The 13,775-nt window shown below is 41.6% G+C and overlaps 1 protein-coding gene across 1 annotated transcript in view; it reads right to left on the reverse strand.

Moving 5' to 3' along the window:
• Positions 1-6,974: 6,974 nt before the first annotated feature.
• The window catches only part of TTC27 (tetratricopeptide repeat domain 27), a 100,567-nt gene continuing 93,766 nt past the window's right edge, over positions 6,975-13,775 (reverse strand). The window contains exons 17-20 of the mRNA XM_036334908.1: positions 12,621-12,818; positions 10,786-10,897; positions 8,655-8,755; positions 6,975-7,202 (exon numbers count right to left, since the gene is read on the reverse strand). Of these exons, the coding sequence (XP_036190801.1) occupies positions 7,080-7,202; positions 8,655-8,755; positions 10,786-10,897; positions 12,621-12,818 (534 nt within the window). The 3' untranslated portion in view covers positions 6,975-7,079. The remainder of the gene's footprint in view (positions 7,203-8,654; positions 8,756-10,785; positions 10,898-12,620; positions 12,819-13,775) is intronic.

Here is a 13,775-nt window from a genome sequence, read left to right on the forward strand (position 1 = left end):
CCTGCACCGCCCTCTCCCAGTCTGGAATTCTCAGGGCTGAGGGTCCTGAATTAAAACACGGCCTCCCAAGTCAGTAGAAAGGAATATTTGTCCAGATCAAAGCGTAAAGCAAATCTTATTGAACAGTGTCTCAGCTTGATTTATAGCTTCATTATTTAGATATATGGTATGTGGGTCTCCATTGGTCCTCTGGCTCTGAGCCCCACCAGGTTAAAGACAGGCCTACATCCATTGCTTTATTAGAAAGCTTAATTGGGTTGTTTTTTTAAAGCCTCTCTCTCTCTCTCTCTCTCTCTCTCTCTCTCTCGCTCTCTCTCTCATATACACCCTAGTCTAGAAGGGTATGCAGGAAAATGTTAACATGGTTATCTTCTACAGCAGCGGGGTCTGGGGTGATTTAATTTTTTTCTTCTTGCTTATTTGTATTTTCTACCCTTTTGACAATGGCTTTTGTAACCTAATACAGGGGGAAGATGAACACTGAGCAGGGCCTACCTACCCAGACAATAACCTGTGTCCTGCTGGCTTTGGTCAGGTAATCTACTTAGTGTGTGTAGTCCCCCTAGTTCTGCTGCTGATACCGATATTTGGGGGGCGGGGGGGGAGGGGGAAGAACTAGCATACGCAGGCATAAGCAGGGTGTTTTGGCAAACAGATGTAAAAATACCAAGATGGCTTTTATCAACCCTGGCACCAGACATCCTATAGGCCCAACTGACACAGTAAGTCGAGCGGTGAAGGGACACAGGAGCCGGGAGAAACATCTGCAGCACTGTTCTCAAACCCCAGGGTTCCGACCCCACGGGGATTAGGAGAACCAGAGCCACGTTGCTGGACGCCCCCATCAGGGACCCCACCAGTCCCGGGGCCCGAAGACCCTCCACATGCCCCTTCCTCCTGATCATAACAGGGGCTAACTGTGCACAGCTGCTCACAGAACACGTCATACACGTCACCTGCTGTGACCCCACAGAATCTATCTGGTCTGTAGGGCGGCCATTTGCATTTACAGCTAAGGAAGGCGAGTCCCACAGAATCTATCTGGCCAGAAGGGCGGCCATTTGCATTTACAGCTGAGGAAGGCGAGGCCCACAGAGGCTCAGGGCTCAGGAGCAGTCATGGCTAGGAAGTGGGACTTAAATCCAGGTCTTCTAACCCCGAGTTCACTCCAATCCATCAATTCCCATTTCATCATTTTCCCACCTCATCTTCCTTTTCATCCTTTCTTTCCTTTTCCTAGCACTAACCTGAGACATTCTGATGACAGGAAGTTGGTTTTCTTTCTCTTTCACTTCATAAAAATCCATCACAGTCTTTCCTTCATGCCTTCCCCGACCCGCACTCAGCCCAGAAACAGGGAGAGGTGCTGCAGAATGAAAGCACCGAGAATCACGCGCTGGCAATGGCCCAGCAGCACTGAAGGCCACCAAGCTCCTGCTTGGGGAACAGAAAAGACTGTGTTAACGCTGATTACCCAGCGGTTTCTGGGACGCTCTTACCTATGCTCCATTCAACCTTTTTATTTTCTGCTGCAAGCACCTTCCTCGCGGATCTTGTTATAACATCTCTGTCACATGGATCGCTGACAGGCTATGGCGGGGTTAAGGGCATCCTCGAGCCCCTCAGTAAGAGAGTCTTCAAGAAACACGTGTCTTCTGTGAACAGCACTGTGTCCTAAGTTCTATCTGCCTATGGATACTGACATGCATCTGAGCCCTTCGTCTGCAAAAAGTGAGCAATGCCCGGGTTAGCTCCTGAACCGTAACATGATTTCCCCACACAAGCACACACCCCTTTCTGGCAACAACACCACAAAAGGTTCAAATATGGCTGATGCTCACCGTTCAGAAGACCGCTTTAACATAGCTCTCCGCCTCGAAGCCCTTGGCAGGAGTCCCCTCCGTAGATCACCATGTTGGCGCAGGGCCAAGAGATGGTGTGGTTGACTCACGGGTCACCGCAGTTCATAAGTCAGAATAATAAAGAGGAAGGCAGGTCTGACATCATTGGCAAGGGACACATTTCAGTGCTGTGCTAAGTGAACTGATTACAGCTAGCTCTGAACAATGTGGGCGGAGGAGTAAGACCTTGTTGAACAAAGCCAAGCACAAGAAAGAAAAGGGCCTGGTAAAAAGCCCGGCCTCTCTAGCAGGAGTTCGTAAATCGTCTCAAAATGGACATTCACTTGTTATTGATCCTAAAGTCAAAGGAAAAAAACAAAACCTGCGCAAAGTCTTTATTATTAACCAAGTGAAAGGGAAGCTGCTTTATGACAAACTAACGAGCACACACACCCACGGTGCACACGCACGCACACAAACGCACACGTAATGGGTTTCTAAACTGGCTTTGCCGCAAGCTGCAATGTCTAGAGTAAAAAGTACCTCTTTGTCCGTGAAGCCACTGCAATTTATAAAAATAAGGACAGAAAACATTTCAAGATAAGCTCAGCTTTACAGTTCACTTGGTGAAAACCTAATGCAGCTGCAATTATTCGTAGGCCGTGGTCTGTGAAAGACTCCATGAGAGTTGAAAGCAAGTCAGCACTACCCTAGCCTCTAAGGGATTACTCTTTTATTAGGATATAGTCTTGGGATTAGTGGAAATGGCTGTCTCATGAATGCAGCTACTATATTTGAGCACATGCCTGAATAAGCTGCTTGTTGATTGAAACCTATCTATTTATAAGCACTTGTGCACGTTGTGAAAAATCCATCTGTGTCACCACAGCGTGGCGCCCACCACTGAATAGAGGCTCTTTGCCATTTCACTCTGAGGCCGCTGAGTGAACAGCAAAAAGGAAGTGTGCTGCGTCCACTTAACAGGTTTTATTCCTCACTCTTGGCCAGTAAAGTCGAGTCCCCTTATCTAAACAGGGGTTTAGATGGATGTGGATGTTATAAAAACAGAAATGGAAAAAAGAACACTTTTATTCAGACTCGCCCAGATGGTAAATGTAATAGATTTACCAGGATTTGGGAAAATGGTTACAAATAGCCCAACCTAGCCATACCTCTGCTTACGTCACAGTTTTCGAGTGGGGTCTGGAAAGTAGGTGGGTTTACTGGACGTACTGGATAGCATTTCTTCTCTCCATTTCTGCTTACGAAGAGCACACTGACAGCATGTCCAACAGAAACAAGAACAGCACAAAGAGAAGAGCCTGGATATGCAATCAAACAAGTCAGTGCTGCCAGTGCTAGGGCCTCATTACCACCTGAGCCTCCGTGTGAGGCAAGGCCAAGCTCCCCACGCCTCAATGAGAACCCCGGATTCTTTCTGGGATTCTATAATTCTGAACCCCACCACCCTGGCACACCCCAGCCCGCCAACACCTTCCTCCCCGTCAAAACACACCCATGGTTCTGCTTCCCAGACTCAGGACCACTCTCCTGAGTTTGGGTGTAGAGCAGCGGTTCTCAACCTGTGGGTCGAGACCCCTTTGGCGGTCGAACGACGCTTTCACAGGGGTCGCCTAAGACCATCCTGCATATCAGATATTTACATGACGATTCATAACAGTAGCAACATTACAGTTATGAAGTAGCAGCGAAAATAATTTTATGGTTGGGTCACAACATGAGGAACTGTATTTAAAGGGCCAGAAGATTTAGAACCACTGGTGTAGAGGGAGGGGTTTCTTATTCCATTAGGATTTTAACTCCTTTGTAGCTAGGGACTCCATTTACTATGCTACTTCTTCAAAAAAGGCTAACCAAGAATTTATTGATTTTAAAAAGACTTAAATAATCTTAACTGAGACCTCCCAGAATTTCTCTCCTTGAAGAACCTTATAAACAATGACGGGAAAATTTCCCAGGTATTCCCCTGTGAGAAGACTGACAGCTGACTGTCAGAAGCTTTTCTAGCCCCAACAGAGCAAGGAGAAAGAATGCAGGCGTTCACAGTCTTTGAATTCTATTTCTCTTTCTGAAGTTTGTGACCTTTAGTTTCCTGGTGATATCACAGACCTACTAGTACACTGTGAGAACTCAGTGATGTGTACCCATTAGCATTATTATTATTTTAAATCTTTATTGTTGAAAGTATTACATATGTCCCCTTTTTCCCCCATCCACCCCCTCTAGCCCACCCCAGGCCCTCACTACCCCACTGTGTCCATGGGTTATGCATATATGCATACAGGTCTTTGGTTGATTACCTCCCACCCACCCACCCTCCCCCCACCTTCCCTCCAAAGTTCCGCACTCTGTTCCATGCTTCCATGTCTCTGGATCCACTCCGTTCATCAGTTTATTTTGTTCATTAGATTCCATATATGAGTGAGATCATGTGATACTTGTCTTTCTCTGACTTATTTCACTTCGCATGATACTGTCCAAGTCCCTCCATGCTGTCTCAAAGGTTAAGAGATTCTTCGTTTTTACTGCTGCATAGTATTCTATGGTATAAATGTACCACAGCTTTTTTATCCACTCATCTACTGATGAGCTGTTTCCAGATCTTAACTATTGTAAATTGTGCTGCTATGAACATAGTGGTGCATACATTCTTTCTGATTGGTATTTCAGGTTTCTTAGGATATATTCCTAAAGAGGGATCACTGGGTCAAATGGAAGTTCCATATTTAATTTTCTGAGGAAACTACATACTGTTTTCCATAATGGCTGCACTAGTCTACATTCCCACCAGCAGTGTACTAGGATTCCCTTTTCTCCATATCCTTCCAGACTCGTCATTTGTTGAATTGTTGATGGTAGCCATTCTGACAAGTGTGAAGGGATACCTCATTGTTGTTTTAATTTGCATTTCTCTGGTGGTCAGTGACTTAGATTTTTTCATATGCCTCTTGGCCATCTGCTATTAGCATTATTATTCATGCTAGGAATTCCATAAAGACTAGAGAATCAGCCCTAACTGGTTTGGTTCAGTGGATAGAGTTCAGTCCCAGGTTCTATTCCAGTCAAGGGCATATGCCTGGGTTGCTGGCTCAATCCCCAGTGGGGGGTGTTCAGGAGGCAGCCAGTCAATGATTCTCTCTCATCATTGATGTTTCTATCTCTCTTTCCCTCTCCCTTTCTCTCTGGAAAAAAAAAAAAAAAAAAAAAAAAAGGCTAGAGAATCACATCTATGTTTAGTTGACAAAGCAAAAAGGTAATTTTGAAAACAAAAGTATTACTACTAGAAAAGGAAAGTTGAAACGTATAAAAAATAAGGCATTTGGAAATGGCATATGTTTAAATCATAATATAGCAACATGAAGCAGCACAGACCCTACAGTAAGTGAAACATAGCTGTGTACACAGACATGGAGTTACTGACTGGACACTGGGTAAAGTGCTGTAAGAGATACTCAGAACCTGATGGAAGGTACTATTATCACCACACTCACTCTACAGACGAAGAAATCAAGCACCTGAGTGCTAAGTTTTATAAGGTGGTAGAGACAAGGTTTTGATAAAAACCAAAGCTTCTCCTACTTTACCATAGTACCTCCCCACACATCTTCCTCCATTTTGTTAACCATTCACATAAGATTATTAAAGGTAACTAATAGGTTTATGTGTTATAAAGAAGACATCTAATCGGTCTCTCTTTTGTGAGATCATTTTGAGATAAAAGAGGGTACATGGCCGTCGGCATCCTGGAGACTTTGGTCCAGCCTAGAATCTGGAAGAGGACAACATTTTGTGACTTGGTTTGTGATAACTCATACTCACAGATGACTTTCTAACTTGAACCCAAAGGTACATAAACTGAGAGCTAAAAATTAAAACCTGGGAGCTCCTCTTCAATCACCTGTTTCCTGAACTTTTTTCACTTTTTAGTATTTATCTGTTTTCTATTGGGGTTCCCAACTAGGTAGTGATAAAGAGTTCACCTTAAAACTTTGCTCCATCCATCCATCCACTTACCCACCTATTCCCCAATGGCTTCCATAAAAGACTGAGTCAACATGTAATGATAACTCATGCTACTACCCATTTTCTTGGCCTTTCTTCTCATAATAATTATGTCTCCTGTAAGAGACACTGCATTGGGACAAACGTTGACCTTTTTTTAGGCTAGTATGAGAATAGAAAAGAGTGGTGAAGGAATGGAAGCACTAGTAAACACTCACAACCAAAACTGGTTGATGAAAAGTTTTTAAAGACTTTTTTTAATGTTCAGGATACTTATATTTATGGATTATGGATTTTTTTAAATGCCCAAAGGCAGCTGAAACTCACAAAGATGCAAAGAATAGAAATTATTCACATTTTATAAAAAAGAACATAGAGAAAAGCAAGGGTCAAATGACTTATGATGGTACCCAGAATTCAACAACCTGAGCCAGGACTTAGAATTCTTCACTATGACTTTTCTAGTAAGATTATTAAGCTCAGCTGCTGCCTTCAATACTTGTTTCCATAGACATTACTAAGAAAGCATTTTACTTTGGCATTTTTGTAATATGGCACCGTTTATAGCTGTCTTCACTCATAATACCCTTACTAAACAACCATCTTCAGGGCTGGCGGTATACCCAAGGAGGGTCAGCCTGGTTACTAGTGGCTAATGATTGAGACAAAAGTTGACTTATGTCATTTTTTTCTTGCGTTTTCTGGATTTAGAAGTTAAACCATGCCCACATTTCTAATTCAGCCAAACATAAATTTTCCTGACACACATACAAAATCTCAAGAAGTGTAAAGGTTTCCATCACCAAATCTACTCTTCTATCACTTCTGGATAATAAAGCAGACAATCTAATGATTCCACAAACTTGTAGTGTGTGATTTTTTTTTTTTTTTCTGTTTAGACCAAGTTTTTCCAAAGAATGATCTAATTCATTTTAGGCTGAGAGAAAGCCCTATGTTAAAAAAGAAAATTACAATTTTTTTGCTTTTTGCTGAAATACCTCAAGAATAATAAAAAATACTGAATTCAACTAAGCTAAGGAAAACAGAAGACTTTTCACTTAATGTACTTCAGGAAATTCAAATATTGGAATAATCACAAAAACAAGAATGTTAGCCACAAAAGAGAACTTTATGTAAAAATCAGTCTCAGATCCACAGGTGTAAGAGAACATCCCAAAGGCGAAAGCACCTTTTCCAGAACCGCTCCCAGGATAGTCAGTACCGATTTCGAAACTGGTTGCTTAGGTCTTGGAGGTCTAGTACTAGGGTGTCCATAGCTGCTATTTCGTCAGCTAAATCCCCGGAAATTTCTCCACTGGCCACATCTGTAAAAAGTTGCTGCAGCATAAAGAACAAAGCAGAACTATCAAAACAATGAAAATCCTCTTTAAAATAATATAGACAGAGTACAGAACTAAAACTCCTTTGCATAATAATACCGCGACATTATAGCAGCAAGGGCAGTGTTTGTGCTGCTCACCACCCTGGAAAAGTATGAGCTGCAACAGTTAAGGGATGAATGGAAGAAGCACAACGGGCCTGAACTTGTAAATTCAAATGAGTGCTGCCCTTCACAATGGCTGCGTGAATATGATTAGTAAGTTCAGTGTCACAGGATGGTTTTTGGATGAAGGGATATTATTCATCCAAACAAAACAACCCTATTCACTGTGTACACAAACAAAAAATATATTTTAATTCACATTCATATAAATCAGATCCTTTAGGCTAATTACTTGAAAATTAATTAGTTTAGGACTGAGAGGTCACAAAGATGATCAAGATTTGGTAAAAACAAAAGACCCAGCAAAAATAAAAGATGAATGCACCCCCTCCTGTAAAAGGAACTGCCTTGGGCAGCACACTGCAGCCTATGTGCGTCAGCACGTCCACCGGTTCCACAGCTGCCCTTCGAATGCCTGCTGGACCAGGAGCTCGTGATTGGCAGGCTCCTCACCTCCCAGCACTGCCCACAGGTTGCCAAACCTGAGTCACTTGTCTACCTTAACATGTTTGTCAAATCCACATACAACCTACTTACTATATTTTCTCTAAATCAATTTTCGCATAGTCTTTTTCAAAGGAAACATTTTACTAGTAGCATTACTATAAATGAGAAATAGGCTAAATCAGGGGTCCTCAAACTTTTTAAACGGGGCCAGTTCACTGTCCCTCAGACCGTTGGAGGGCCGGACTATAGTTTAAAAAAAAACTATGAACAAATTCCTATGCACACTGCACATATCTTACTTTGAAGTAAAAAAACAAAACGGGAACAAATACAATATTTGTATTTGCATGTGGCCCGCAGGCCTTAGTTTGAGGACCCTTGGGCTAAATAATCTTCGTGAAACTGTAAGTCTGATGTGTAAGCCAGTTATACTTTTTCTAATATGCATTGAAATAAATATATATTAAAATCCTAAGGTTACTCAAGTGCTACCAGTGGCATATATGCCACACTTTGGGAAAAGTAATAATAAAAGAAGAGCATTGTTTTAATTTAATGTAAAGGAAGCATTAAGGGAATTTAATTTACAGAAAGCATTAAGGGCTGGACTGTAAATATTAATTTCTAAGAGCCCTAACTAAGCCACATTTAGGGTGGTCTAGCCATTGGGCCAATAAAATCCTCATCAGTACAAGTAACTAACTACCTAGGAACTAATATAAAAAATGTAATGTGGGCCTAAAATTAGCCCTGATGTAAAGGAAGACTGAAGAGCACGGGCTGATACTGCAGCCTTCTCCGTAGGCCAGCCGAGTTAACCCACGCCCCGCCTACCTCACCTTTGCTTTAGAAGACAGGCCCCGTAAGTTGAGCCGAGCTGAAGAAAGCACCTGCACAGCCTCTTGGGGACTGGATTTGCTTTCACTGCACTTCATAGCCACTGGACGAAAAACACAGGGAAACATCCATAAAAACTGCTGCTGATCATTCACAGGTAAAAAACAAAAACAAAAAAACCTCACAATTACTTAAGAGTTTAAAGTAACAGATTTGAGAAATATTTCTCATGGAAAGTTTTTAATTTGGCAAAAGGATAATAATTATGTGCATAATCCTCCCCTTTTGTCTTTCTTTAAGAAGGATAACTTATTGGTAAAAAGAGAATTTTGAGAAAAATAGGTAAATTTTGGTGAATTGCAGATCATTGGGAAGAGACCCTCTGAAACACACACACACACACACACACACACACACACACACACACACACACCAGAGACATGATACTCTCAGTGTGGCTTCCCCAAGGGACTCACTGCTGATGATAAGAGCCCAAGGAAGTGACATGAGAGATTCACAGCTTGGTTCCTACTGCGATTTCACACTCAGGGTTTACACCCCCGTCCGGGAGGACTGATATCAACAACCGATGTGCCTGCACTTGGGATGGAACCGCAGCTCCCCATTTGCTGTAACTATCAGCTGGAGAAGAATTTAGAGGACTTTAGGATGAGTTCACAGTCCTTGTGATTCAGTTCTTAACACTGTGGTTTGAACTGTAATCCCAGGGCATCAAAGACCCATAATCAAATCTATATCTATAAAAGGCTAAGTGACCGACCATATGTCCGTCCGCCCGACCGGCCGGTACATATGATGCACACTGGCAATTTAAAAATAAACGCTGACTCGCGCATATAAAGCTCTCATTGGCGCCAATCGTACATGCATGTTAAGATCTGTCATTATCAATCGTGAATTTGGTTGTTTTTGTTAACATTCAGAAGCTGAAAGAAAGCGGCAGCAGCAACAGAATACTGGTATGTCTGACGACCAACAATCAGCATCTGACACTGGCCTCCCATTTAAATTGATTCAAAGACAGTTTCCCATGATGCCAGCATTTGCAGTGACTATTAATAAATCACAAGGACAAACTCTAGACAGAGTAGGAATATTCCTACCTGAGCCCGTTTTCAGACATGGTCAGTTATATGTTGCTTTCTCTCAAGTTCGAAGAGTGTGTGACATTAAAGTTAAAGTTGTAAATACTTCATCATAAGGGAAATTAGTCAAGCACTCTGAAAGTGTTTTTACTCTTAATGTGGTATACAGGGAGATATTAGAATAATTTTAATCTATCAGTCATTGTTTTTATCAATGTTTTTGTATCATGTTTTTATTGTTTTTATACCATGTCTTTGTTGTTGTTATATCATGTTGTTATTGTTTATTAATCAATTTATTATTATTTTCATATACATTTTACTAATTTTCTTTCATCTCTGACACTTCTATTATAGAGAAAGGGTGAATAGTGATATTAAAATATTTCTTCTAATTAATTTCTTTTCAATGTGCACGAATCTGTGCACTGGGCTACTAGTATAAATATAAAAATGCATCATCAAATTATTAATGCAAATAATTAAAAACAGCCTTTATCTGGAATATATTTACCACATAGGTATACAACTTTACATATAAGGTTACTTCTCCTCTCAAATATCACGCATTACATTTCTCAAGGCTATTTGGTTATACTTTTTATTTCTTTTATATATGCAACAGCTCTTTGTATAGTGCTCTGAGTTCCAGAAATCTATATATTTTATGAATAAATATTTTCATCTATAAAGGAAGACTATGTATGAGTCAGGAAAGGTTAACAGATATCCTTAATACTATATATCAATGCAAATAGACTGTGACCTGAAGGTTAACTACCATTGTAAGGGTTTTTCATATCTCTAAAGTTTCTAATACCAGTCACTTATTCAAATGGAATTTAAGCCTCTATCCTGTCTTCTTGTTGCTCGCAAGTGCCTACTACACAGTAGTTGGTCTATAAATGTTTGCTGAATACAACAATTTGAAACTATTTGTAGTGACACTTTACTCTTGACTACTACTTTCTCTTATCAGTAAAAATACATTCTAATATGCCATGGATGGCAAACGTTACATCAATACCATGTGCAAGTTCTAAGGCTCTTCGAACCAGTTCCTTAAATGATGCGATATCTTTCTCCCAGCCACTGGACTGTGTGTCACACTTGTAGGCCTTAGAGAGATAGTTGAACGCCTGAGGAAAAAAGAACAACAATTCAGAATAACAAACAGAATTCACATTTCAAACTGTTCCCTGGAAGTTGCACGAAACTAACTGCAACTTGAAAACCAGCACCTGTGGGACACAGCACAGTCTCCCTCACTCTCATCAAAGAAGGGGCACGGATGCTCATCCAACAGCAATCAGCATGAAAAGACATCACATGACACTGGACCAAGACACTTCCCTTCAAACAGAAATTTACAAATGCCCAATTTGGAGGTCTACAAAGAGTATACACACTTCCTTAGCATTCGTAGCCATTAGCTTAAGAGACCAGCTAAGAGAAGGAGGTGTGAACTTGGTGAAACTACAGAATTATTGAGAGGTGTGAAAACTCACAAGAAGTAGGGGGTGGAGGGACGATAAAAACACATATGTAATACCTTAATCACTAAAGAAAATTTAAAAAAAAAAAAAAACACTAAAAGAGGGGAGACAGAGAGGATGTAGAGACCCATTAACTTGAAAGTTATAACTGGAATTTAAAATCAGCATAAGCTTAGTATTAGTATTTAATAATTAGTATTTGGTAGTTAATATTAATATTGGTATATCCATATATGTATGTGTGCAAATGTGCATGATATGTATCTTTATACTGAAAGAAAAACTCTAGAAAAATTACATATTTCTTATTCATTGACATATTTCATTAATTTAACTTAAACAATTTGTTGTCTTTTTAAATTTTTGAGATAAATATTCAATTTGGGTTCTCTCTGATCTAGATAGTCCTCAGTTGACACTTCTACCAAAATCCTGGTACTCTGAGTTCACAGGTCAGTCATGCAGCAAACAATAAAAATAGTGACATGTAAAAAACAAAACAAAAAACTCACAAGAGTTTAAGACACTTCTTTCACAACCTGATTCTTGAGGGAGAAGTCACAGATCAGAGAATTCAGAGTAACCTCAATTCCATATAGACAAGGGAGCAGGGAATTCAAGGAGACTGGGAAGGAGAGACGGCAGAAGTGGGTGCAAAAGTGTGAGTATGTGTTCTCCAGGTGACAGGCACTGGGAGAAGCCGGCTGGGTAGGCCGAGGGAGGAGAGAGTGGCTATGGATCCCACAGATGAGCTGTGCTGTGGCTAATTCCAAACTCACGTGGGATCACATTTGATTTGTTGTGGATGTTTGAGAAGAACACAATTGTTCCAAACTTGGAAACTCTGGAGGCCCCTGCAAGGTCTAAGATAGGAGGCCAAAGGCACAACTGGAGTGTAAGTGGTGCCCGTGAGACAGCAGGGCAACCTCCACCAAGCTCTTCTCCAATACATATTCTTATCTATTCCTCCTCTTTTTTCCCTTTCACAGTCCCCATCGCAGATTTAAACACCCTTTTGTCCTTGTACCCAATCTACCTTAGTCCTTAGCAATGAGCCTGCAGCAAGGGTACAGAGGACATGATGAGCCAGCTGTTTGCCACAGCTCTGGTAGGTAGGGAAGCTGCTTAGAGAGACCCTTTGGCAGGAAACAGAGAACATTTATATAAGAAAAATTCATGGACAGAGAAAAGATGAATGCTTACAAGTCTTAACCTGCCCACAATTCAAAGTGCTTATGTTAAAGACTGAATCAAAACTGGAGCGTATTAATCTTATCTTACAAATCATTAAACATTTTCTCCAACCATGAAAAAAGCAGATCCACTAGACATATCTCCGAACAAAAGTCAGGCGTGAAGGACTCACCTTTTCGTTGTCTTCAGGCTTCTCGCTCTGCCCATCCCCATATACTTGGGCGTACAGCCTCCAGATTTCCCCGTCATTTGTCACTCTTGAAGTTACTCTGCCAAACAACTCCTGCAGCTTTCCTTTGAGGCCGGTTGCGACATCTCCGCTGCGATCAGTCATCCCATTAATCACGGCCCTCACTAGGATTTTAAGGACCTTAAAAATGTGCACAGAAGAAACTGGTAAGCTAGAAACAACCAAACAATAAAAAACGAAGGCAACCATCACCTTCAACAACAGCGACAAACCTCCTGATTAGAAGATCATCCTTACACGTTCCTCTTCAAAATATGTTTTTATTGATTTCAGAGAGAGGAAGGGAAAGGGAGAGAGAGAAGCATTGATGAGAGAGAAACATCTATCAGCTGCCTTGTGCACGCCCCCTCCTGGGGATCAAGCCCACAATCCGGGCATGTGCCCTGACCGGAAATCGAACCTGCGACCTCCTGGTGCATGGGACAATGCCCAATCAACCGAGCCACACTGGCTGGGCTCATCCTTACAATTTTAAAAAATAAAGTAAAAGTCAAACCATCCTGAGTCACTCTGCAGAACGACATGCTGACTACCTCTCTGGTGTCCCTTTTCAGGCCTCCCAGAGGGCTCTTCTTTCCCAGGGCACTGTGCTCAGTGCTCTTTTCTCCTCATCCTGAGTGCTCTCCGAATGACCTGACCCACACCTGTAGCTTCACTGATTTTACCAAGTCTACTCTGACAGTGTCGGCACAGCTCCAGCTCAACTCCTCTCCAGAGCTCCATGATGGTGGGCCTCATACCTTCCAGCATGTCCTGTCTACGTCTCACACTCCCTCTACCCAAGAGTGAAACACAGATCCCACATCTCTTCCTCAACCAGGTCCTGGCTCTTCCTAAGTGCTGAACGATTAACTGCTAATGCATCTGCATTAGGCATGCGGGGTACCCAGAAAGTATCTCTTGTCCTTCTAACTACCCAGGTCCGCTCACCACTTGTCCACTTCTTGGCTATCTTGCTTTCATTTGTTTACACATTCTATCCCAGATGCTTTGGGTGCGGACAGATGGGCTGAGCCCCAGAGCAGGTTACATATCTGTCATATCTATATTAGACAATGTGTTTCAAGACAGCTTCCT

The sequence above is a fragment of the Myotis myotis genome, unplaced genomic scaffold (genome assembly GCF_014108235.1).
Source record: "Myotis myotis isolate mMyoMyo1 unplaced genomic scaffold, mMyoMyo1.p scaffold_m19_p_14, whole genome shotgun sequence".
NCBI lineage: Eukaryota > Metazoa > Chordata > Mammalia > Chiroptera > Vespertilionidae > Myotis > Myotis myotis.